The sequence below is a fragment of the Eriocheir sinensis genome, chromosome 47, assembly GCF_024679095.1.
Source record: "Eriocheir sinensis breed Jianghai 21 chromosome 47, ASM2467909v1, whole genome shotgun sequence".
NCBI classification, from domain to species: Eukaryota; Metazoa; Arthropoda; class Malacostraca; order Decapoda; family Varunidae; genus Eriocheir; species Eriocheir sinensis.
This window is the reverse complement of record NC_066555.1, coordinates 5,732,864-5,757,863: the sequence shown is the minus strand read 5'-3', so window position 1 is coordinate 5,757,863 and position 25,000 is coordinate 5,732,864. Positions and strand designations below refer to the sequence as shown.

General features: G+C 40.5%; 1 protein-coding gene across 1 annotated transcript in view; it reads right to left on the bottom strand.

The window, feature by feature from the left end:
• The window catches only part of LOC126981297 (protein phosphatase 1 regulatory subunit 14B-like), a 93,572-nt gene that overhangs the window by 47,822 nt on the left and 20,750 nt on the right, over window positions 1-25,000 (bottom strand). The window contains exon 2 of the mRNA XM_050832217.1: window positions 10,224-10,282. Coding sequence (XP_050688174.1) covers window positions 10,224-10,282 — 59 coding nt within the window. The remainder of the gene's footprint in view (window positions 1-10,223; window positions 10,283-25,000) is intronic.

Below are 25,000 nucleotides of genomic sequence, written 5' to 3'. Positions count from 1 at the left end.
TACGTGTCACAAACTACAGTAAACACCTTTTGAAATAACCGACTATTATCGTTATCATCATCGTTATCATCTTGTTATTATTATTGTTGCTGTTCTTGTTATCATCACATCTATCACTATTATCATTATTATAGTTATTGTTTGTATTTATTTTTACCAACTCGTACTTTTTTTATCATTTTTTTTTTCCATTCCATATCATCCTTATCTTCTCCTCTATAGACTCGAGACAGATAAAGACGAGAAGACGCAGACAATTGGATAACTCTCTCTCTCTCTCTCTCTGTTCTTTTCCTCCTCCTCCTCTTCTTCCTCTTTTTTATCCTTTACATTCTCTTCCTATTCAGTGTTTTCATCCTCTTTCTCTTCCTCCTTTTTCCTTTATTCATTTTCCTCCTTCTTCTCTGATCATTTTTTTTTCCTTTTTCGTTTTTCTTCTTCCTTCTCCTTTTCCTCTTCATTCTCTTCCTTTTCATCGATTTCGTCCTTTTCCTCTTCTTTCTCCTTCATTTATTCATTTCACTCTCCATTTTCTCCTCTTGATTTTTCTTTTTTACCCTCATTTTTTTCATTATAAACAAATTCATGCACAATAATTTAATCTCAACGACCCATGAGCTTTGGAGGCGTCCCCTTTGAACCTAACGTCTCCCACACTAATAAATACCTCTCCTAGATACAAGCAGATAAGCGGGCGTCTTTTCCGAGCATCATCAAGGCTACTGTAAGGGAGTATGTGCATATATGTATGTGTATTATGTTAGTTGATGTATGTATGTGCTTATGGAGTGGGCAAGTAACAAGGGTTTCGATTATGTTTCAGGATGCGATAGATTCTGTCACTAGAGGGATCTGGGTAAGAGTCGAAATGTATGTCTGTTTATCTGTCTTTTCCTGTGTCTGTGTCTGTCTGTCTGTTTTTGTCGCATTTACCGTCCTCCTCTTTCCCTCTTTTTGTCCTCCCTTCCCTTCTCCGTTGCGTTTCAGAATTTCTCTTTTTCAGTATAATCAAATCAAATCAAATTCTCTCTCTCTCTCTCTCTCTCTCACTCCCCCCCCGGGTTGAGAAAATAAAGAAAGGAAGGCAGCCTATTATATAAAGAAAGACAGCGTTCACTATCCTCGTAAGTTCTCCAAAATATCACTCAACACACACACGAACGCTTCCACCGCAACAACCATCACCCAACACACCGTCCCTCCCTCACTCAACCTTCCGACACACCCAACACCAGACTAAACCACCACCACCATCACCATCACCACCACCGCTATCTCCCTCCCTATCAGCAGCGCTCATTGGCTCTTCGATATCTTCCTCCTAGATAGCACACGAGCGTCTCAGTGCCTCCCAGCGACCCTGACTTCGGCTTAGAGAAATGGTTGGTGTATAAAGCGATCGGGGACTGATTGACCTCTCCTATGGGCACTCTACTTCTCTTTTCTAGTTTCTTCTATAGGATTCATTCTTTGGTGATACAGTGATGGGAGGGAAGGAGAACTGACCATAGAGATAATGAAGGGAGGAAGAGAAGAAGAGCTTACCAGGGGAAGAAGTAGAAGAGAAAGGGAGGAAATACTAAACAGAGAGAAGAGAAAGGGAAGAAAGAAGGGAGGACTGACCAAAGGGAGGAATAAGGGGGGAAAGGAGGAAGGGGGAAGAGCAGAAGAAGGAGTAAGGGAGGAAATTAGTGAGGATTAAAAGAGTAAGAAAGAGGGAAGGAAGAGGAAGAAAGGAAGGGAGGGAGGGAAAGAAGGTAGAATTAACAGGCTAAGAGTTAGACCATAAAAAAAATAGTAGTTGGTTATATAAGTTGGTAGTGGTAGTAGTAGTGGTAGTAATAGTAATAGTGGTAGTAATAGGCTGGGAAAGGGTTAGTTATGAGATGATATTAATAGTAGTACCGATAGTAACAGGTTGGGAAAAGGATAGTCATAGATTGATAGTAAATGTAAAACTAGTAAAAAGTAGGGAAAAGATTAGTAATAGGTTAGTAGTAAAAATAGGAGTAATGGGTTTAGAGTAAGTAGTTAATTAAATGCGTGAATTAAACAAATAAACATACAAATGAATAAACGAGTGAATACGTGAATAACTGAATGAATAGATGAATAACCGTTGAAATAAATAACAAAACTAATGGGAAAGATTATAAAAAAAGTAGAAATTAATTACTGCTAGACGAATTCAATTAGGCGTCCATATACTCTCCCTCTCTCTCTCTCTCTCTCTCTCTCTCTCTCTCTCTGAAACTTAATTAATATGGTCAAGGTTAGTTAAAGCTTGTATGAATATGGTGTGTGTGTGTGTGTGTGTGTGTGTGTGTGTGTGTGTGTGTGTGTGTGTGTGTGTGTGTGTGTGTGTGTGTACGTACATACGAACACACGAACATATAATCCCTAATCAATGAACGAGTTTTTTTTCTTTCTTTTTAATTGCTGTTCTTATCTTGTAGTTTTTCCTTCATATCAATCTCTAGTCAACTCTCTCTCTCTCTCTCTCTCTCTCTCTCTTACCTTTCCTTTCCCTTAATTTCCCTTCTTTACCTTTCTCTCCTCTTCCCATCCCAAAATGTTCAATCTCATCCCGTTCCATCCCATCCCATCCCATCCTTTCCCTTCCCTTCTATTCCCTTCCGATTCCTAACCATCTTCAACTATCCCATCTTAACCCTTTCCATCATACTCCATTCCATTCCCTTCCTCTCTGTCCCTTCCCTGCATGTCATTTCTTTCCTCCCTTCCATTCCTTTCCCATCCCTTCCCTTCCATCATATTACCGTCCCTTCTCTTTTCTGTCCTTTCCCCTTCCACTCTCCTCCATTCCGCCCCTTCCTTCCTGACTTATCCCTTACAGCATCATAATACGTCCATTCCTTTCCCTTCCATACCCTTTCCTCCCCTATCCCATCCCTTTCCCTTCTCTCCCTTCCCGTCCATTCCCTTAATTCCTGACTCATTACTCACAGCTTAACGATTTCATGATATCATTTCTCATCCAAATCCGTCCCTTCCCTCCTCCCCTTCTCTTCCCTATCCCATCCCTTCCCCTTTCCTCCCTTCCCGTCCCTTCCCCTTTTCTCCCATCCTTCCTGACTCATCACTCACAGCGCACCTATTTCACCATAATCATTTCCCATCCAAATCCGTCCCTTCCCTCCCTCCCCTTCTCTTCCCTATCCCATCCCTTCCCCTTTCCTCCCTTCCCGTCCCTTCCCCTTTTCTCCCATCCTTCCTGACTCATCACTCACAGCGCACCTATTTCTCCATAATCATTTCCCATCCAAATCCGTCCCTTACCTCCCTCCCCTTCTCTTCCCTATCTCATCCCTTCCCGTCCCTTCCCTCCCTCCCCTTCTCTTCCCTATCTCATCCCTTCCCGTCCCTTCCCTCCTGACTCCACATCACTCACAGCTCTGGGCGGGTGATTACTTAAACTCGTAATCCATTGTTTCAGGCCCCGTGTGATGTGTCCACTAAATATTACAGGCGAGGCATAATCTGTGTGGTGAAATGTGATTAAAATGCTGTCGTGTGTGTCTGACTTGGCATGTGGGAAAAGGAGGAAGAGGAAGAGGAGGAGGAGGAGGAGAGAGGGAAGAGGAGGGGGTAGGAGATTGAATTTACATGAGACGGCACACCACAAGGCAACACTCCCCCCCTGAGACTCCCTTCCTCCCCTCCGTAGGACAACACAAGGCAACACTCCCCCCCCCCCCCTGCCAGCCACTCCCTTCCTCCCCTCCGCAGCACAACACAAGGCAACACTTCCCCCCCCTGCTAGCCACTCCCTTCCTTCCCTCCGCAGCACAACACAAGGCAACACTCCCCTCTGCCAGCCACTCCCTTCCTTCCCTCTGCAGAACAATACAACACAGATATATATAGAACACAATAACAGCAATAACAGCAAAAGAACACAAATAACACAATAACACAAAAGAACGAAAAACAAAGCACAGGGCAAAAATTAAACACTCACAAAATTGATAAAAGAAAAAAATAACAGCAAAAACAACACAAATAAAAGGAAAAGAACAAATGACAAAAACACAAAACAACAACAACAAAAACTATGCCGCCCCTAAGCCTACAACAACAACAACAACAACAACAACAACAACAATACGTGAGTCTGCGGCAACACGGTAACGAAAAACAAACAAACAAACAGACATACAGACAAACATCATCTGTCCAAACACACACACACACACACACACACACACACACACACACACACACAATTTGCTTTTTCCCGTTTCCACCCTCTCTCTCTCTCTCTCTCTCTCTCTCTCTCTCCCTCTAGATAACTTAAAAATCCTTAGTTTCAATGCGCGTAGTCTAAGAAACAAATTTGATGAACTGAGATGTCTTGCTTTAACAGAAAATTTTGACATAATTGCTATAACCGAAACATTTATCGACACCACAAATATTGATTTAAGTTCCGAATACAACATAGATGGCTACAGACTCTTCAACAAAGATCGTGTAAACCGTAGAGGCGGTGGCGTCGCCCTTTATGTCAAAAGCTATTTGCAACCCACTGACAAAACACCGGGAAACAGTAACGTTGAACATTTGTGCGTGCGAGTAAACATTGCAAAAGTCAACTTAAATATATCTGTCACCTACAGACCTCCCGGGCAATCACTCGATGACGACCTTGAAATGTACAGCGTCTTAAGGCAGTCACTTAATAACAGCGACTCACTGATATTAGGAGACTTTAACCTACCCCATATCGACTGGGCGACACTGTCAGGTACCGAAGGCGAGTCACATAGAATGATCGAATTTCTAGAAGAAAATTATCTAAGCCAAATGGTTTCTGAGCCAACTCGACAAAATAATATACTCGACCTTGTTATAACGACCCAAGATAACCTTGTCAGTAGTGTCACGGTAGGAGAACACCTCGGTTCTTGCGATCATAAATTAGTGCGCGTCGACATTAAAGCTCAATCATCAGTGACTGAAAATAAAGTAAAGGTGCCCAATTTCAAAAGAGCTAACTTCGTAGAAATCCGACAAAAACTAACAGAAATACAACTATCAGATGACGGCAACGTAGAGGAAGCCTGGCTAAGCCTTAAAAAATCACTTACTCACTCAGCAGAACACATTCGTCCCCTTGTGCGAGAAGCGAATTAACACTAATAAAGCCCACCGTGGTTTAATAGCGAAATTAAACAATCAGTCAATGAGAGAAAATTGTTTTACAGGTTAAAGAAAGAACAAAGCACGCCCGAAAACATTAGACTTTATAATGATGCCAGGCGACGAGTAAAAAGACTAGTAGGTCAGGCAAAGCGTAGATACGAAGAAAATATTGCAGCCAACTGTAAAAATAATCCGAAATCTTTCTTTAGTTACATAAACAACAGAAAGGCGATCAAAAGTGGTATTGGACCTTTAACAAACAGCGACGGTGCACTAGTGACTGACAGCCAACACATTGCAAACCTCTTAAACAATTACTTTTCCTCGGTGTTTAATACTAACAGTCTTCCTCTCGCTACCACCAACACCAGTACTATTGTAAATCTCGAGCATGCATTGCCTAATTTTGAAATAACAACCGATGAAGTCCTTAAAGCTCTCCATTCACTTAAAACAAATAAAAGTCCTGGACCTGACAAAGTATATCCAACTCTGCTGAAAGAAACAAAGAGCGAAATACTCTCCTCCCTCACAACCGTATTCAATATGTCCTTGCGACAAGGCATCGTTCCTTCAGATTGGAAAAAGGCTAACGTGACACCGATTTTCAAGAAAGGAGACAAAAAAATACCAGGTAATTACAGGCCCATTAGTCTAACTTCGGTTGTAGGTAAGCTACTTGAGGGCATAATTAGAGACAAAATTGTGAATTACCTTGAAAGCCACTCATTGATTGGGGACTCACAACATGGCTTCCGAAACAAAAGATCCTGCCTATCAAACCTATTAACCTTTTATAACGACCTCTTCTCTGTTTATGACGTAACCAAATCACTGGACGTAGTCTATCTTGATTTCCAGAAAGCGTTTGATAAAGTCCCGCATCATAAATTACTTTACAAATTAAAGGAAATAGGTATTGACGGTCAAGTAAACCAATGGATCGCGAATTGGTTGAGCAACAGACAACAAAGAGTAGTGATTGACGGATTTAACTCAGAGTGGGCGCCTGTCACTAGTGGCGTCCCTCAGGGCTCGGTCCTTGGCCCAGTGCTCTTCATTATTTACATCAACGACGTGGATGTTGGACTCAATAACCGCATTAGTAAATTTGCAGACGACACAAAGATTGGCAACTCGGTTCTCACTGACGAAGACAGGCAAAGCCTCCAAGAGGATTTGCACAAAATTTCAGCTTGGTCGGATAGATGGGAGATGCCCTTTAACGTAGACAAGTGCCAGGTCCTTCAAGTTGGAACGAGGAATAAGAAGTTCGAATACGAAATGCGCGGCGTTAAACTCAAAAGCGTTCAATGCGTCAAAGACTTGGGGTCAAAATCGCGTCAAACCTCAAATTCTCACAGCAATGCATCGATGCAGCAAATAAAGCGAACAGAATGTTGGGCTTCATTAAAAGAAACTTTTTATTCAAGAATAAAGATGTAATACTCCCGCTCTACAATAGTTTAGTCAGACGCCACTTGGAATATGCGGTACAGTTTTGGTCTCCCTACCATGCAAAGGATATTGCTAAATTAGAAGGTGTTCAGCGTCGGGCAACGAAAATGATCCCTTCCTTGCGCAACAAATCCTACGAAGAAAGGCTTTCTACCCTTAACATGTTCTCTCTTGAGAAACGTCGCCTCCGAGGAAAACTGATCGAATGTTTTAAAATACTTAATGGTTTCACGAATGTAGACAGATCAACATTGTTTATGATCGATGACACTTTGCGCACGAGGAACAATGGCGTAAAACTCAGATGTAGACAAGTAAATTCAGACTGCACCAAATTTTTCTTCACCAACGTTGTAGTGCGAGAATGGAATAAGCTTCCACCGTCAGTGGTCCAGTGTAACACGATTGACTCCTTCAAAAATAAGCTCGACCGTCACTTCCTTCAACTTAATGTCAACTAGAGTAGAAATGCAACGTTTTGGAGTCTTCTGATTAATGTAAAATCACTTAGGTTTAAGGACAGACCACCAAGTCTGGACCATGGGGTCTGTGTGGTCTGATTTTCTATGTAAATCTATGTAAATCTCTCTCTCTCTCTCTCTCTCTCTCTCTCTCTCTCTCTCTCTCTCTCTCTCTCTCTCATTCTTTTTTCCTGGTCATATTCTGTCCTGTCCTGTCCTCTCTCTCTCTCTCTCTCTCCTGTCCGTCCCACGCCCATCCATTTAATTTAATTTCGCTCTCCTTTTTCTCCCTTTTTTCCCTTTTCGTCTGAGTTCCCTTCTTTATCTCTCTTTCCATCCCTTTTTCTTCTCTGTTCCCATTCCTTAACTTCCCTTCGCTTCCCATCCATTCCTTTTAATTCCCTTCCTTATCTTTTTTTCCATCCTATTCTTTTCTGTTCTCATCAAATCCCTTTCCTAACCTATCCTATCCCACCCCATACCTTCCCTTAACTTCCCTTCCCTTCACTTCCCATCCCAGACCAACCCAAGCGATCTTACCCATACCATAATTTCTTTTCTGTTCCCATTCCAACCCTTTAACCCGGTAGCAGCGACGGGCTTAAATTTGTGGCTTTACCGTGTACCAGCGATGGGCCAAATTTCTGCCATGATATAAACCCCCCCAAAATAGATGATGCATAAACTGATCACATATGCGTTGATATATATTATGAAATGGTCTGCGTGAGTGATGATTCTGTCTTCTTATTTTGCTTAGAGGGGCTTTAACCTAACCTAACCTAACCTAACCTAACCTAACCTAACCTAACCTAGCCTAACCTAACCTAACCGAACCTAACCTAACCTAACCGAACCTAACCTAACCTAACCTAACCGAACCTAACCTAACTGAACCGAACCGAACCGAACCTAACCTAACCTAACCTAGCCTAACCTAGCCTAACCTAGCCTAACCTAACCTAACCTAACCTAACCTAACCTAACCTAACCGAACCTAACCTAACCTAACCTAACCTAACCTAACCGAACCTAACCTAACCTAACCTAACCTTTAACCTAACCTAACCTAACCTAACCTAACCTAACCGAACCTAACCTAAGAAACATGACCTCCACAGCTACCGGGTTAACAGCCTATCCTATCCCATCCTAACCTATCCCACAATATCCCTTCCCTTCGCTTCCCATCCCAGACCAACCCAAACTATCCCATGTCATCCATCCCTTTCTATCCCGTTTCCTGTTCTTTCCTTTCCCGCCCGCGTCCCAGGTGATCAATCTCCCAGCGGACGTCACCAGCCCTTGTTAGCCGACACTCAACTAGACTTCTTTATTTCAACGTTGTGGGTTGTGTTATTTTTCCCACTCCACCCTTTGTTCTCTCTCTCTCTCTCTCTCTCTCTCTCGTCTATTTTAAACCCTTTTCTATCCTTTTCCCGTGTGCATGTGTGTGTGTGTGTGTGTGTGTGTGTGTGTGTGTGTGTGTGTGTGTGTGTGTGTGTGTGTGTGTGTGTGTGTGTGTGTGTGTGTGTGTGTGCGTCAATACCTTCATTAGCTGCCATTGGAGGAGTTTGTTCATCCGCGCACACACACACACACACACACACACACACACACACACACACACTCTTTCCTTCCTACAGCATCAAACAGCTCTTGCACTGAGGTTAAAAGGGGGGGGGAGAGTGTGGGAGATTTTGCTCTCTCTCTCTCTCTCTCTCTCTCTCTTCTGCCATTTTATCCATTCTTTCTTTCTTTCTTTCTTTCTCATTTTGTTCCTATCTCTCTTTTATTTTTCCTTTCCTTTACTGGTTTCATTTTTTATCTATCTTTTCCATCTATTATTCATTCCATATATTCCTTCATCTTTTTGCCTTATCTTTATCTTCCTTGTTCTTTCTTTTACTTAATCTTACTCATATTCCAAATCTTTATTCTTTATTCCTGTTTCATATCTTTATCATTCTTCTTCTTCTTCTTACAGCTGTTCTTTGTTATATTCACTTGTTCTTATCTTCTTCAATTTCTTCTACTTTCGTTTATTCCTTCTTTCACTTCCATATCTTTATCCTTCTTATTCATCTTCCACTTCTTCTCTTTCCTCTCCCATTCATCATTCATTCCTTTTATTCCTTCATCCACTTCCTTCACCATCATTGCCTTCTTTCCCTTCTTTCTCATTCATCAACTTTCTCCTCCTCCTCATCACATAATTACTGGGCATTTAATTCTCTTCTAATAACACTAAGAAGCTATTTATGTGTTCTCTTAATCTATATACCGTGTTTACTTTTGCTCCTGGTAAAAATATATATTAAATACTAAATACCCCAACTTTTAATATGATGAAGGAGAGGAAGGGAGCGAGGAGGAGGAGGAGGAGGAGGAGGAGGAGGAGAGGTAAGGGAACTCTGAATGTGGTAGGTTAATGGAAGGGCGGTATGGGGGGGGAGAGAGAGAGAGAGAGAGAGAGAGAGAGAGAGAGAGAGAGGACTCGTAATTTTGTGAGGTTTTCATTGTCCTTCCCTCTTCCTCCTCCTCCTCCTCCTCCTCTCCTCCTCCTCCTCCTCCTCCTCCTCATTCCTCCCTCTTTATGAACTATATTTCATTCTCCTTAACCTTCCTTTTCACCCTCTCCGGCTCCCCTCCCCCTCCTTTATCGTTTTAACCCTCTTCTTCTTCTTCTTCTTCTTCTTCTTCCTCTTCTTCTGTTCTCCTCTTCTTCCTGCTCTCCCATTTTTGTTCCTCCTGCTTTTCCTTCTCTTTTCTCCTCCTCTTTTTTCCCTTTTTCTTCTTCGTTCTTCTCCTCTTCATCTTCCATCTTTTCTCTGCTTCTCCTCCTCCTCCTCTTGTTTCTATTATTCTCTCCTCCTCCTCCTCCTTCTGCTTGTAATACTGATCCTTTTCTAGTTCTCCTCTTCCTCTTACTCTTCTCCGCTGTTTCTGCTCCTTCTCCATCCTCCTCTTTCCTACTCCTTCACTTTCCCTTTTCTCCATTTCATCCTCCTTCTTTACCTCATTTTTCTCCTCCTCCTCCTCAACCTTCTAATTTTTTCCCCACCTCCTCCTCCTCCTAATTTTTCTCCTGCCGCTCCTCCTCCTCCTCATTTTCCTCCTCTTATCTCCTCTCCTTACCGTCCGTTCCCTGTCCTTACGCTCACGCGGCACGCTCTCAGCTGTTCCGTAAAACTCACCTGGAAAAGAGAAAGAGAGAAAAACCGTGAATAATAGTCGAGGATGCAGACGCGGGGGAGAGCAAACTGGGATTAAAAGCGAATAAGCTGAGATATAAAAACAAACACATAAACTCTAATTCCAATGCAAGGGGCGCTGGAAAGTATGAAATTTATGTAACTGGACCAAATTCATACCAGAAAAATATCTATAATAATGTGAAAAAAAAATTAAGAAGCGAGAAAATATGAAAGAGAAGGAAATCAAAGAAAAAACGGAAAACTTCTCGTCAAAACTTTACCGTAAAGATAACAATCGTAGACAAAATAGAACGAAGTAGGAAATAAGAAAGAAAGAACAAAAAACTAATAGGAACCAAAACTGAACGAGGAAGAAAAAAGAAAAACTAAAAACGATCGGAGACAAAATGAAACGAGTTGGCAATAAGAAAAAAAAAGAAAAAAATAATCGGAGACAAAATAGTATGAAGGAAAGGAAATAAAAAAAAAACAGCAGGTGCCAATTCTCGGGGTTATGAAAATTTCATCGCAGAGGAAAACATAAAATAAATAAAAATCGTAAAAACAAAACAAGGGCAAAAAATAAAAGAGAAATAAAACTGAAAAAAGCAACCAGGCAGCGAATTCCACCCATCGAGGTTATTAATAATTCACCAGACAGACAGACAGACAGACAGACAGACAGAGAGGAGGAAAATCTATATAAAGCATTTCTCCAACACATCAAAAAACAAAACCCTCTCCCCCTTCAACAACCCCCCCCCGCCCCCACCCACCTCCGTAACCAGGCACTGATACCAACTCAAAATTACACCCCACCACCACCACCACCAGAACCATCCCAGCGACCCTTTCAAGCCCAGGACGCCGCGACAAACAAACAAATGGGGCGTGTGTGTGTGTGTGTGTGTGTGTGTGTGTGTGTGTGTGTGTGTGTGTGTGTGTGTATGACGCGAGCCAGGCCTGTCTCTCCCCTCCTTCCCCCACCTTCCCCCGACAATCCCCGACAATCCGCCCATTAGCAGCCAGGTCCGAAGTAAACCTTTCATAGGAACGACACGTGCTGGGAGGATTAGCGAAGGTATTGTGGAGAGGCGAAATAATGTGAAGTAATAACAATAGAAAGAAAAGTAAATAAGAAAGAATAAAAGCAGAAATAAATAACAACAGCAACGGTAACAGTAAGGATAATAATAATGATAATAATAATAATAATAATAATAATAATAATAATAATAATAATAATAATAATAATAATAATAATAATAATAATAATAATAATAATAATAACGTTAGGGTCTGCCCAATTTCATCTCTCTCGCGTTTTCTATCATGACGCGGTTGACTCCTGCAAGTTGTACGGAGACTAAAGAGGAGGAGGAGGAGGAGATGGTGGAAGAGGTGGTGGAAGAGGAGGAGGAATACATGAGAAGGATAAAGGAGAAGGAAGAAGAGGAAGAGGGAGAGGAATACATGAGAGGGAGGAAGAGAAAGAAGAGGAAGAGGATTCAACCAGTAGAATGCAGAGGAGGAGGAGGACGAGGAGAAGGATGAACTGGAAAACACGATCACGAGGAGAGGAGGAGGAGGAGATGGAGAGGAATAAATGAGGAGGAGGAGGAGGAGGAATACAAGAGAAGCAGAAGGAGGAGGAAGAGGAGGAGAAGGAAAAGGAGAAGAGCCAAAATGAGCATATAAGCAGATGGAGTCAAAACGAGGTGAACGAAGAATGACAAGAAGGAGGAGGAGGAGGAGGAGGAGGAAGGCGAAGAAAAAAAGATAAATGAGGAGGTTGAGGAAGAGGAGGAAAAGGGAAGAAGACAAAGGAAAGGAAGAAAGGTATACAGGTGGGGAAGTAAGGAAAAGGGCGGGGAAGGGAGAGGGCGGGGAAGGGAAAGGGCGGGGAAGGGAGAGGAAGGAAGGGAGAGGAAGGAAGGGAATGGCTGAGGAAGGGAGCAAACAGGTGGATGATACGAGGCAATAATCTAATACTCTTGTTGTTTTAAGTTTAATGTGTTGTTTGCAAAGAAAAAAAACACTAATAAACAAAGACGAACATAATATTAGCATGACAGGATTAAAATGGCTTTGTGCGCAGATCCCTTCATTAGTTCTGTGCGACATATTGCATGATGAATCTCTCTCTCTCTCTCTCTCATTTGATTAATTACCATTTTTCATCGTTTTTTTTTTAATTCCTTTCGTTCATTTCGATGTTATCAATTAGGAGTTTTTATTTATTTATTTCTATTTACTCTGATTGTTTCTCTCTCTCTCTCTCTCCCTCCTCATGAATTACAGAATATCAAACCAAACCCAACATAACTCTCTCTCTCTCTCTCTCTCTCTCTCTCTCTCTCTCTCTCTCTTTCTCATCAATTACAGAATTTTAAACCGAAACTGAACATAATTTTCTCTCTCTCTCTCTCTCTCTCTCTCTCTTGGGTCATTCTCTTGCCGAACTGTTTCCTTCCTTCTCTCTCTCTCTCTCTCTCTCTCTCTCTCTCTCACACACACACACACACACACACACAGAGTTTCTCCTGCTGCTGTGTCCCTCTCCTCCCTTTCCTCCTTCTTCCTCCTTCCCATTCCTCCCACTGTCCACCCTCCCTCCTCCCATCATCTCCGCCCACATGTCCCGATCAATACTGGAGATGCGGGTGGGGAAGTAGGAGAAAGGGCGGGGAAGGGAAGGGAGGAAGGAAGGGTGGGGAAGGAAGGGAATGCTTGGGGAAGGGAAGGGAAGGGAGGAGATAGGTAGGAGGGGAAAGCAAGGGGTGGGGAAGGGAAGGGAAGGGAGGAGAAGGGTAGGAAGGGATGGGGAAGGGATGGGAGGGGATGAAAAGGGAGGGGAAAGGAAGTAGGGGGAAAGGAGAGAGAAAGGGAAGGAAGAAAAAGGAAGGAAAGGGAAGAGCTAAGATAAAATAGGAGAGAGAGAGAGAGAGAGAGAGAGAGAGAGAGAGAGAGAGAGAGAGAGAGAGAGAGAGAGAGAGAGAGAGAGAGAGAGAGATCTTGTTTTTCTGACCAAATAATGAAAAAAAAGGAAGGTTGGGCAAACACGCAATTGATCACAGGAGACTTAGCGCGCCCAATAAAAAAACTTAATCTTCCTGCTGCCTTTTAATTGCTCTTTTTTTATTGCTTTTTCGTCATTATCATTTATTTTCATTTTATTTTTTATTATTCCTTATTTCACTAAACTTTTTTTTTTAACTGTTACCAACCTTATTTTATTGTTTTATATTTCCAGTTTTTATTTATTTTACCGTTTGTCATCAACTTCTTTATTTTAGTCACTCTTCCAAACACTTTTTTTTTTTACTTTTTCATTATCATTTACTTTTCATTTTATTTTTTTTATTATAACCTTATTTTATTATATTTTTTTACTGTTACCAACCTTATTTTATTGTTTTTTATTTATTTTACTGTTTATCATCAACTCTTCTTTATTTTACTCATTATCACCAACATATTTTTATTTTTTATTTTCCTCTTTACTCCTTGCTTTATTTTTTACTTTAATCTTTACTTTTAATTGCAGATACTTTTTTTTATTTTACTTTTTCGTTATTATCATTTATATTTTCATTTCATTTTTTATTACCTTTTTATTATACTTTTTTTTTACTGTTACCAACCTTATTTTATTGTTTTTTTATTTCCAGTTTTTATTTATTTTACTGTTTATCATCATCTCTTTATTTTACTCATTATCACCAACATATTTTTATTTTTATTTTCCTCTTTACTCCTTGCTTTATTTTTTACTTTAATCTTTACTATTTGCATAACTCTCCTTTTCTATTACTCTCATTTTATTACTAACGTCTTTATTTAATTTCATCTTTAATCAACCAACAATTCAATTTTTCTTTTTTTTCTTTATTCTTACCGATATTTATATTTTATTTCATTATCTATTATTACCGAAGAAGAAAAGAAGTACTCAGGAGGAAAAATAGCCACTCTGCTCCCGATATACTTTTCACTATCAAACTCGACTAACTAAACTCTAAGGATCCTGAGGTAAAAACTGACAAGCATACCTGGACCTCTATTAATACACCCTCTTAGCTCCTTTTAACCTTTTTCAGCTTCCTTTAACGACTCTTGGCGGCCCACCAGGCTTTTAATACTTCCTAATGCCCGTATTCAAAGTTCCCCCCTTGGCCATTCCCGTGACATCTGTTCCAAGAGTGACAGACCCCGGTCCCTATATATATACAAGTTTTCTATGGGTTACTTTTCCAACATATTGATTTCCTCTTAGTAGGAGTAGTTTGTTCTACGATTTTAACTAATTTTTGTCTATATAAAATGCTACATATGGCATTGGGACAAATTAAAGTCCATTTTGTCTATCTACTTCTATTGTCGAGATAAAGATTTTTGAAAATTATTATCTATCGCCCGTCTCTTAATTAATTAGAAAAAGTCGCCTACACGTTCCTCATTTACGTTGAACAAAACCAATTTTATTTTTTCGTCTTTTATTCAGCCTGTCAGATAACTTAACCTCTTGGATGCGGATTTCCTACAAGACGACATTCCCAAGCTACAGGAATGGATCAAAAAGTGGCTGCTACAATTCAATGAAGAAAAATGTAAAGTCCTGCACCATGGGAGGGGATATCCAGCACACCAATACCACATGGGAAACACTACACTACCCACCACAGAGGCAGAGAAAGGCTTGGGAGTGTATGTTGCCAGGCTACCAATGAAAGCCAAATCCGTGCCAATCGCAGCGGACGGGTTGAAAACAAAAAATCTGGTAAAAGCTGAAGGAGAAATCTTATTTGATGTAACGATGTCTCACGTCTCCCAGAAACGAGCGCTGAATGCAGACGCGAAAAGTGACCGGAATGAACAATGAAGTAACATTAACTCCAAGACAAGGACGCCGTAAAGTATGATGTTAAGAGGCCAGATTGTGGTGAAACTATCGTGACAGAAAACCAGTATGTTTGGTAGGACGAGAATACAGAAACAACAGTGAACACAAAAAGAAAACGGCAAAAAGAACAACTGGTAGACTAACCCAAAGCAATAAATAAAGAAATAAACATAGGAAAAAAGGAAAGACGAAAGAAAAGACACAACAGAGAAGGAAAGGAAAAGAAATAGGAAAGGTGACTAAACAACAGCCAATTAGCAGAGGAATAAAAGAAGAGAAATGGGAAAGAAGGATAATCAAGAGAAAGATAACACAGGAAGGGAAGAGAAATATATAAGTTGACCAAATAATAGAAATAGAAAGAAATATAAATAGAAGAAAAGAAATAGGAAAATGTGAATAAATAGACATAACAAAGGAAAAGGAGAAAAATGAAAAAGATGAACAAATAAGACAAATAATAGAGAATAAGTAAACAAAAATCAAAATAACATGACACTGAAAGAAATAGGAAAGAAGAAACAGCGGCTGTCAAACGGTCAAACAAGAGCAAAAAAGAACAGACGGTCAAGAGTTGGCCATCCCCTCCAATATCACCTTGCAAACTATTCTTTCTTTCTTTCCCTCGTCAAATATCGAGCAAAAAAGCCTCATTTCTCTTCGCGGCGGCCCAGAGAAAATAAACTATCAAAGAAAACGGGAAAATCACGGGCGCGGGGTTGCCGAGGGAAGGAATATAGAAAACGGCAGTAAAATGATAAGGGATGACTTGTGACAACGCAGTGAAATAAAGAAAAAAAAATATATAGGGTACGTTTATATATATTTTTCTTTTCCTTTGCGCTGTTCTGAATGATTTTCTTTTTTCTTGTTGTTCATTAACAGAGGTCAGAGTTGAAATGAGAGAGAGAGAGAGAGAGAGAGAGAGAGAGAGAGAGAGAGAGAGAGAGAGAGAGAGAGAGAGAGAGAGAGAGAGAGAGAGAGAGAGAGAGAGAGAGAGAGAGAGAGAGAGAGAGAGAGAGAGAGAGAGAGAGAGAGAGAGAGAGAGAGAGAGAGAAAAATAAAAAAAGAAAATGAATTGAAATCGAAATGAAAGAAAGAAAACTAAAAAAAATAATAGCGTGAATAATAAAAAAATAGACGTAAAAAAAAAAAATACTTCAGCCTCCTTCTTCCTTCCCTCTTCCTTCCTTCAGTCTTCTGGCTCCTCCTTCCTCTCTTCGCTTCCTCCTTCATTTCTTCAACCTTTCCTCCTTCCTCCTCTGCTCTCCTTTCTTCCTTCATTCCCTCTACTGCCTCCTCCTTCCATCCTTCTCTCTTTATCAAATTTTCCTTCCTTCCTTCCTTTCTTCCTTCCCTCTTCTGCGTTCTCCTTCCTTCTTCGTCTTTTACTTTATCAACCTTCTCTCCCTTTCCTTTCCTTCCTGCCCTCCTTCCTTCTTCTTCCTTTTTCCCTTCCTTCTCCTGCCTCCGCCTCCAGCTTCCAAAGACGGCCTCGAGATGGCGTTGACAAATTTCCACAGATAGAGATTCAAAGTGAGCACATCTGTCTTTCATTTGCTCTCTCTCTCTCTCTCTCTCTCTCTCACACACACATCGCATTTTTACGGTGAATTTGCAAATGGTACGTGTTGAAAAAAATTGCTAATATTATTTTGTTGTGATGAAAGACTAATTATACCAAGATTATTTTTATACTGGCTGTTGTTGCTGTCGTTGTTGTTGTTGTTGTTGTTGTTGCTGTTGATGCTATTAAGTATTCGCTAAAAAACACGGATACGAGAAAAAGAAAATGGGAGAAAATTGAGATTGGTTGCGCGGTTTTTGCTGTAAACTAATAAAACAAAAACACACACACACACACACACACACACACACACACACACACACACATACACGCACGCACGCACACACGCCGGGTACGGATCATTTAAATGCGAAATTGTCCCGGATGAGAGAGAGAGAGAGAGAGAGAGAGAGAGAGAGAGAGAGAGAGAGAGAGAGAGAGAGAGAGAGAGAGAGAGAGAGAGATGGATTCATAGGTGGGAGAGTGTTTCCCGTATCTCAGGAGGAGGAGGAGGAAGAAGAGGAGGAAGAAGAGGCTGAGAAAATGGAGACGAACGAGGAAGAAAGGAGTACGAGAGAGAGAGAGAGAGAGAGAGAGAGAGAGAGAGAGAGAGAGAGAGAGAGAGAGAGAGAGAGAGAGAGAGAGAGAGAGAGAGAGAGAGAGAGAGAGAGAGAGAGAGAGAGAGAGAGAGAGAGAGAGAGAGAGAGAGAGAGAGAGAGAGAGAGAGAGAGAGAGAGAAGATGAAGACAAAAGAGGAAGAAAGGAAGGAAGGAGGGAAGCGAAGAAAGAAAAAAGGAAGACGAAAAGAGGAGGAAAAAAGTAGGAGAACAAGATTAGAGGAAAGGGAAGAAGAGGAAAAAGAGAAAACAGAAACAAGGAAGACAAACAGACGAAGGAAGAGGAAAAATGAAGAAAGAAAAGAGACTAACATGAAGAAAGGCGAAGAAGACAGAAATAACAGTAAAGAGCAAAAATGAATGGAAGAGAAGCAGAAAGAGAACAGGCATAACAAAAACAACAGAATAACAAGAATCACAACACCCACGAAGAACAGGAAATAACAAAAGACGGAGAACGAACAGGAAAAAGCAAAGAGAGATGATGAAGGAGAATATGGAGGAGGAAGATAAATATAAAAAAAACAAGACTAAACACAAAATCCTAATATTTACGAAGGACAGAACACAGAGACAAGAAAAGGAAAGGCAAAAACAGAAAGATAAAGAAAAAAATGTGGAGAGATGAAAAGAAAGAAGAAAAAGGCTGACCATGAAAACAGAACATTATAACAAGAAGAACAGAAAGCAAGAGAGAAGGCAAAGAGAGAACGAAATGAAGGAGAACAAATAAAGAGAAAGAAAAACGATCACCATAAAATAGAAAGTCATAACAAAAGCACAAAAGTTAACACTAAAAATGACGCGATAAAAGAAGATTGAACTGTCGAACATGACGTGATAAAATTATGAACTGAGAATGGAGGCGAAAGGGAGCGTGTGTGTAAGGGTGTGAAGAGGAGGAGGAGGAGGAGCAAAGAGGAAAGAGGGACAAGGTTCAAAGGGTACGAGGAGGAAAAGAAGAACGAGGAGGAGGAGGAAGAGGCGAAGAGGAGGATGATGAAGACAGGAGAAGGAGACGAGAAGGGTGAGGAAACGAAGACAAGCAGGGAGGAAAAAGGGAGGAAAAAGGGAGATTCAGAAGGTCCGAAGAGGAGGAAAAGGCAAAGGAGGATGAGAAGGAAGAGACGAAGAGAAGGAGGAAGAGGAGGGAGGAAAGATGGGCATATTCAGAGGGTAGGAGAAGAAGAACGAGGACAAGGAGGAGGAGGAGGAGGACAAGGAGGAACACGAAGAGGAGGAGGGGGTGGAGGAAACTAGAACAAGGAGAGAGGAAAGAGGTCAAGGAAGGAGGGTTCAGAGGGTACAGAGAGAACACAAGGGAAGTTTAAGATATGGAACGAAGAATTGACTGTAGAAAATGGGAAGGGGGGTTCATAAGATTTTGATGATAGGAGGAGGAGGAGGAGAAGGAACACAAAGGAACACAAAGGAAGAACAAACAACCGCAGATCTACTGGTCTTTACGAGGCTGTTTGTGACGAGCTACATTAACTATCTAATCAAAGGTGGAAGATGAAGGACAGCAAAGACGAGGAGGAGGAGGAGAAATATAAACAGAAGAACATGAACAAGAAGATGAACGAGAATATGAAAAAAAAGAAGAATGGAAGGAGGAGGAGGAGGAGAAGGAAGAAGAAGAAATAGAACCAGAAGAACAAGAATAAGATGAACAACAAGAAGAAGAAGAAAAAAAGAATGGGAAGGAGGAGGAAGAGAAAGAAGGAAGTAGAGAAGAGGTCGATATTGAGAAAAAAAAAAAAAGGAAGACGAAAACAATTAATCAAGAGGAAAATAAAAAAAAAAGAGGAGGAAAAAGAGGAAGAGGAAGAAGATGGGGGTGGAAAAGACGCAAAAAAAGAAAGAAATGAAAGACAAGAAGGAAAATTAATCGACCGCAAAAAATGAACAAGACTGATGGGAAGCAATTAAGAAAAGGAGGAAGAAGAAGAGGAAGAGGAGGAGGGGGGAGGGAGGAGGAGGAGGAGGAGGAAAACAGGTCAAGAGTACGGAAGAGGAATTGAAGAGGACAACGATTAATGGGAGGGAAAAAAAAAGGAGAGAAACAGGTCAAGGCGAAACTAGGTCAAGAGAGAGAGAGAGAGAGAGAGAGAGAGAGAGAGAGAGAGAGAGAGAGAGAGAGAGAGAGAGATCACACAGTACGAAGGATATCATAAAAGAAACAGGATCAATACGAGTACCAGACGTGTTTTGCGATAAGTTTCTGTTGCTGTTGTTGTTCTTGATTGGTGTTGTTTCCAGTGTTTCTTCTTCCTCGTGTTTCGTATTGGACAAAGTTAGCGGTTGGTGGAAAGAAGAGGAAGGAAGAGGAAGGGTTGGAAGGAAGGGAAGAGGGAAGAGAAGAGGAAGAGATGAAGTTGAGGAGAAAAATGTGGAAATGAGGAGGAAAGAGAAACAGGGAGGGAAGGGAGAGAGAAATGAAGGAAAGGGAGGAAGGGATGGAATGGAAAAAGGAAGGAAGAGAAAGGGAGGTTAAGGAAGGAAGGAAGGAGGGAAGATAAAGGAAAGGGAATGGAAGGAAAGAGCGAAGGAAACAGAAAAAGAAAGGAATCAAATAAAGGAAAGGGGAGGAAAGGAAGATTAGAAAGGAAAGGGGAAGAAAGGAAGATTAGAAAGGAAAGGAAAATAAGGGAGGGAATGGGAAGGAGATGAAAGGGAAGGGAAGAGAAGGAAAAAAGGAAATAAAAACGACTGGAAGATAAAATAAAGAGGAAGGAAAGAAGGAAGGAAGGAAGATGTGTAAGGGAAGGGAAGAGAAGGAAAAAAGGAAATAAAAACGACTGGAAGATAAGATAAAGAGGAAGGAAGGAAGGAAGGAAGGAAGGGAGGAAGGGAGGAAGAAATTGAAGAGCAAGAAAAGGGAAAGTAAAGGAAGGAAGGAAGAAATGAAAAACCAGAGAAAAAATAACTCGAAAAAAATTGAACGAAGAGGGGAAGAAGAGGAAGGGAAAAAAAGAGAAGAGGGAAATGGACGGAGGCGATAACTAAATATTGACACACGAAGGAATGAGCAAAGTTGAGAGAGAATAAAACAAGAGAGAAAAGAGAAAACAATAAGAAAAACACAGACGAAGAATGACAAAGAAAGTAAACGAGAGAAAAAGAAAAGGAGAAGCGAGAGGAGAGGCGGGAAAACGAAGAGAAAAGGAAGGAAAAAAGAGGAAAAAGAAGAGGAAAAGCAAGAAGACAAAAAGGAAAAGAAAAAAAAAGGAAGGAAGAGGAGTCAAGAAAACAGAACCAAAAGGAAAATAGAAAAAGAAAAAGACAGGAAAATAAAGAAGGAAAAGAAGAAGGGATGTAAGAGGAGAGGCAGGGGACCAAGAGGACACAACAAACAAGAGGAATCAAGCACTAACAAGGTGACACAGCGCTCCTCTAAACCTCCTCTTTCCTCTTGGTCCCCTCTCCTTATCCTCCTCTTTCTTCTCCTCTTTATTTCCTTCTACGCTCGTTCCTTCGTCTCCTCTCTCCCCTAATTCCTTCTTTTTCTTTCTTTCTTTCTTTCTTTCTCTCTAACTTCTTTCTCTCTTTCCCTCTCCTGTAATTCTTCTCTTTCTTTATTCTTCCTTTCTTTCTTTCCTTTCTTCCTTTCTTCCTTTCTTTATTCCTCTCCATCTCCATTTTTTCTATTTTCCTCCACCAATTCTTTCTTTTCTTCCTTTCTTTATTCCTCTTCCGCTATGTCCATCTCTCTCCCTTCTTTCCTCTCTTCCTTTCTTTCTTTCCTCCTCCTCTCCTTTTCTTCATTCTCTTCCAATTCCTTTCTTTCTTCTTTTGTTCATTTATCTCTTTCTTCCCTCCTCCTCTCCGTTTCTCAGCTATCTCACAATTCCTTTCTTTCCTCTCTTCCTTCCTTCCTTTCTTTATTTCTCTTACTTCCCTCTTTCTCTCCCCTTCCCCACTTTCTTATCCTTTCTTTCCTCTACTTCTTTCTTTCTCTCTTCCTCTCTTTCCCTCTTCTTAATTCTAACCCAGTTCTTTTTTTTTTCCTCATCCTCTTCTTTTCCTCTTCCCTTCTTCCTTCCCTCGTAAATTTCTATTATCCACTCTTCCTCAATGTATTTCTTTCCTCATGCTTCTAGTCCTCATTTTCTTTCCTCCAAACCTTTCTATTTTCCTTCTTTTCCTTCTCTCTCTCTCTCTTCTTTCCTCTCTTCCTTCCTTTTCCTCTCTCTTATAACCTTTCCTCTTTCTTTTTTCTTCTTCTCTCCAAATTCCTTCCCCTCCATCAATTTCTCTCTCTCTCTCTCTCTCTCTCTCTCTCTCTCTCTCTCTCTCTCTCTCTCTCTCTCTCTCTCTCTTAATTCACTTCTCTCTTCCTTTCTTCCCTTTTCAATTCCATCAACGTTCCATTTTCTCATTTTCCCTCCCAATTCCTTTTTTCTTCCTTTCTTTCTTATTCTCTTTCCTCCTACCTTTCCCCTCTTTGTTGTCACCGTTTTCCCTCTCTCCTAATTTACAACTTTCCTCTTTCTCTCTCCTTCCTTTGTGTTATTCCTTCTTTTCCTTCCTTTCCTTCATTCTCCTTTCTTTCGTTTCAGGTTGATTAATCTTTTTACCTCCTTCATTTCATCATCCTGTCCTCCTAATCCTCCTCCTCTTTCCTTCCCTTCTTTCTTACCTTCCTTCCTTCCTTCCTTCCTTCGTTCCTACCTCCCCTTCTTCCTGCCTGCTTGCCTTCCTTCCTTCCAGCCTCCTCTTATATCCTTCCTTCTCTCCTTCCTTCCTTCCTTTATTTCCTTGTTTGTTCAGGATTTGTCTTGCTGGCCAAGGTTTGCACAATTTATTTACCTTTGTCGTGTGTGTGTGTGTGTGTGTGTGTGTGTGTGTGTGTGTGTGTTTGTAGTGGTGGTGGTAGTAGTAGTAGTAGTAGTAGTAGTAGTAGTAGTAGTAATAGTGGTAGTAGTAATAGCGGTAGTAGTAGTAGTAGTAGTAGTAGTAGTAGTAGTAGTAGTAGTAGTAGTAACCTGACCCCTCCCTTCCTCACTTTTTTTTTTACGTCAGCATCTGTGTTTATGAAAGCTTTCTCTCTCTTTAATGTCTTTTGCTGAATATTCAAACGAGATCATAAATTGAATGGCGACGCTCAATAACCGAGAGAGAGAGAGAGAGAGAGAGAGAGAGAGAGAGAGAGAGAGAGAGAGAGAGAGAGAGAGAGAGAGAGAGAGAGAGAGAGAGAGAGAGAGAGAGAGAGAGAGAGAGAGAGAGAGAGAGAGAGAGAGAGAGAGAGAGAGAGAGAGAGAGAGAGAGAGAGAGAGAGAGAGAGAGAGAGAGAGAGAGAGAGAGAGAGAGAGAGAGACACACAGACAGACAGACACACAGACAGACACACACACACACACACACACACACACACACACACACACACACACACACACACACACACACAAGCAGAATCAGACAGACACCAAACACCCAAAGACAAAATAGACAGACAGACAGACAGACAGACAGACAAAGAGGTATCGGAATTGTGGGGCTGCACTCAAGCAAAACCAAGAAGACAAAGACAAACAGGGAGACAAAGAAACAGGAGAGTAATGGAGCAAACAGACAAACAAACAGACAGACAGACAGACACAGACAGAAAGAATGACTGACCAGCTGGCGAAAAAAGAATCATTGCGGTTGGAACTCACAAATTAAATTCCCTTCTCCGTTTTCACCATTTTGCAGACTGACGAAAATAAAATAAATTGGTCCTTACTTTAGAGCTGAAAATAAATGATGGAAAAAGATGATAAAAAACGATGATAAAAAAGGTAATAGGAACATAAATTAATAAGAATAAGAAATAATGATAAAGAGTGTGAAGATAGAGAACAAGAACAAGAAGAGGAGTAACAAGAAGAATAGATGAATGATAGTAGTAGTAGTAGTAGTAGTAGTAGTAACAAGAAGAAGAAGAAGAAGAAGAAGAAGAAGAAGAAGAAGAAGAAGAAGAAGAAGAAGAAGAAGAAGAAGAAGAAGAAGAAGAAGAAGAAGAAGAAGAAGAAGAAGAAGAAGAAGAAGAAGAAGAAGAAGAAGAAGAAGAAGAAGAAGAAGAAGAAGAAGAAGAAGAAGAAGAAGAAGAAGAAGAAGAAGAAGAAGAAGAAGAAGAAGAAGAAGAAGAAGAAGAAGAAGAAGAAGAAGAAGAAGAAGAAGAAGAAGAAGAAGAAGAAGAAGAAGAAGAAGAAGAAGAAGAAGAAGAAGAAGAAGAAGAAGAAGAAGAAGAAGAAGAAGAAGAAGAAGAAGAAGAAGAAGAAGAAGAAGAAGAAGAAGAAGAAGAAGAAGAAGAAGAAGAAGAAGAAGAAGAAGAAGAAGAAGAAGAAGAAATAGAAGAAGAAGAAATAGAAGAAGAAGAAATAGAAGAAGAAGAAATAGAAGAAGAAGAAGAAGAAGAAGAAATAGAAGAAGAAGAAGAAGAAGAAGAAGAAGAAGAAGAAGAAGAAGAAGAAGAAATAGAAGAAGAAGAAGAAGAAGAAGAAGAAGAAGAAGAAGAAGAAGAAGAAGAAGAAGAAGAAGAAGAAGAAGAAGAAGAAGAAGAAGAAGAAGAAGAAGAAGAAGAATAAGAAGAAGAAGAAGAAGAAGAAGAAGAAGAAGAAGAAGAAGAAGAAGAATAAGAAGAAGAAGAAGAAGAAGAAGAAGAAGAAGATAAATAAGAAGAAGAAGAAGAAGAAGAAGAAGAAGAAGAAGAAGAAGAAGAAGAAGAAGAAGAAGAAGAAGAAGAAGAAGAAGAAGAAGAAGAAGAAGAAGAAGAAGAAGAAGAAGAAGAAGAAGAAGAAGAAGAAGAAGAAGAAGAAGAAGAAGAAGAAGAAGAAGAAGAAGAAGAAGAAGAAGAAGAAGAAGAAGAAGAAGAAGAAGAAGAAGAAGAAGAAGAAGAAGAAGAAGAAGAAGAAGAAGAAGAAGAAGAAGAAGAAGAAGAAGAAGAAGAAGAAGAAGAAGAAGAAGAAGAAGAAGAAGAAGAAGAAGAAGAAGAAGAAGAAGAAGAAGAAGAAGAAGAAGAAGAAGAAGAAGAAGAAGAAGAAGAAGAAGAAGAAGAAGAAGAAGAAGAAGAAGAAGAAGAAGAAGAAGAATGAAGAAAAAAAGAATGAAGAAAAGAAGAAGAATGAAGAAGAAAAAGAAAAAAAAGAAGAAAAAAACAATAAAAAAACAATAACAATACCATCATTATCAACAACAACAACAACAACAACAACAAAAAACCTTCAAAATTACCACATCATCATCATCATCATCATCAAGCCATTTTTCCTCCACACATTTTTTTCCTCCATTTTTTTCTTCCATATTTCGTAAAGTGAGCCTTCATCTTCGTGTTGCGCTGGTCGTGATGGCAAGACTTTTTATAGGTGTTGACGAGCACCTGGTTATATTTAGCGCAGGTGACCACTTAACCTTGCACCCCCTCCCTCCCATTCACCTGTCCCCTCACCTGTGCCCCCTCTCTTGCCCCCTCCTTCAATCAACTCTCCTCCCCTCCCCTTACTCCCTCTCTCTCTCTCTCTCTCTCTCTCTCTCTCTCTCTCTCTCTCTTCATTCTTCCTTTTCCTCCTTTTCTTTCCTCCTCTCTCTATACTTCATTCTGCTTTATTAATTCGTGCTTCCTTTTCTTCTTCCTGTGTACATCT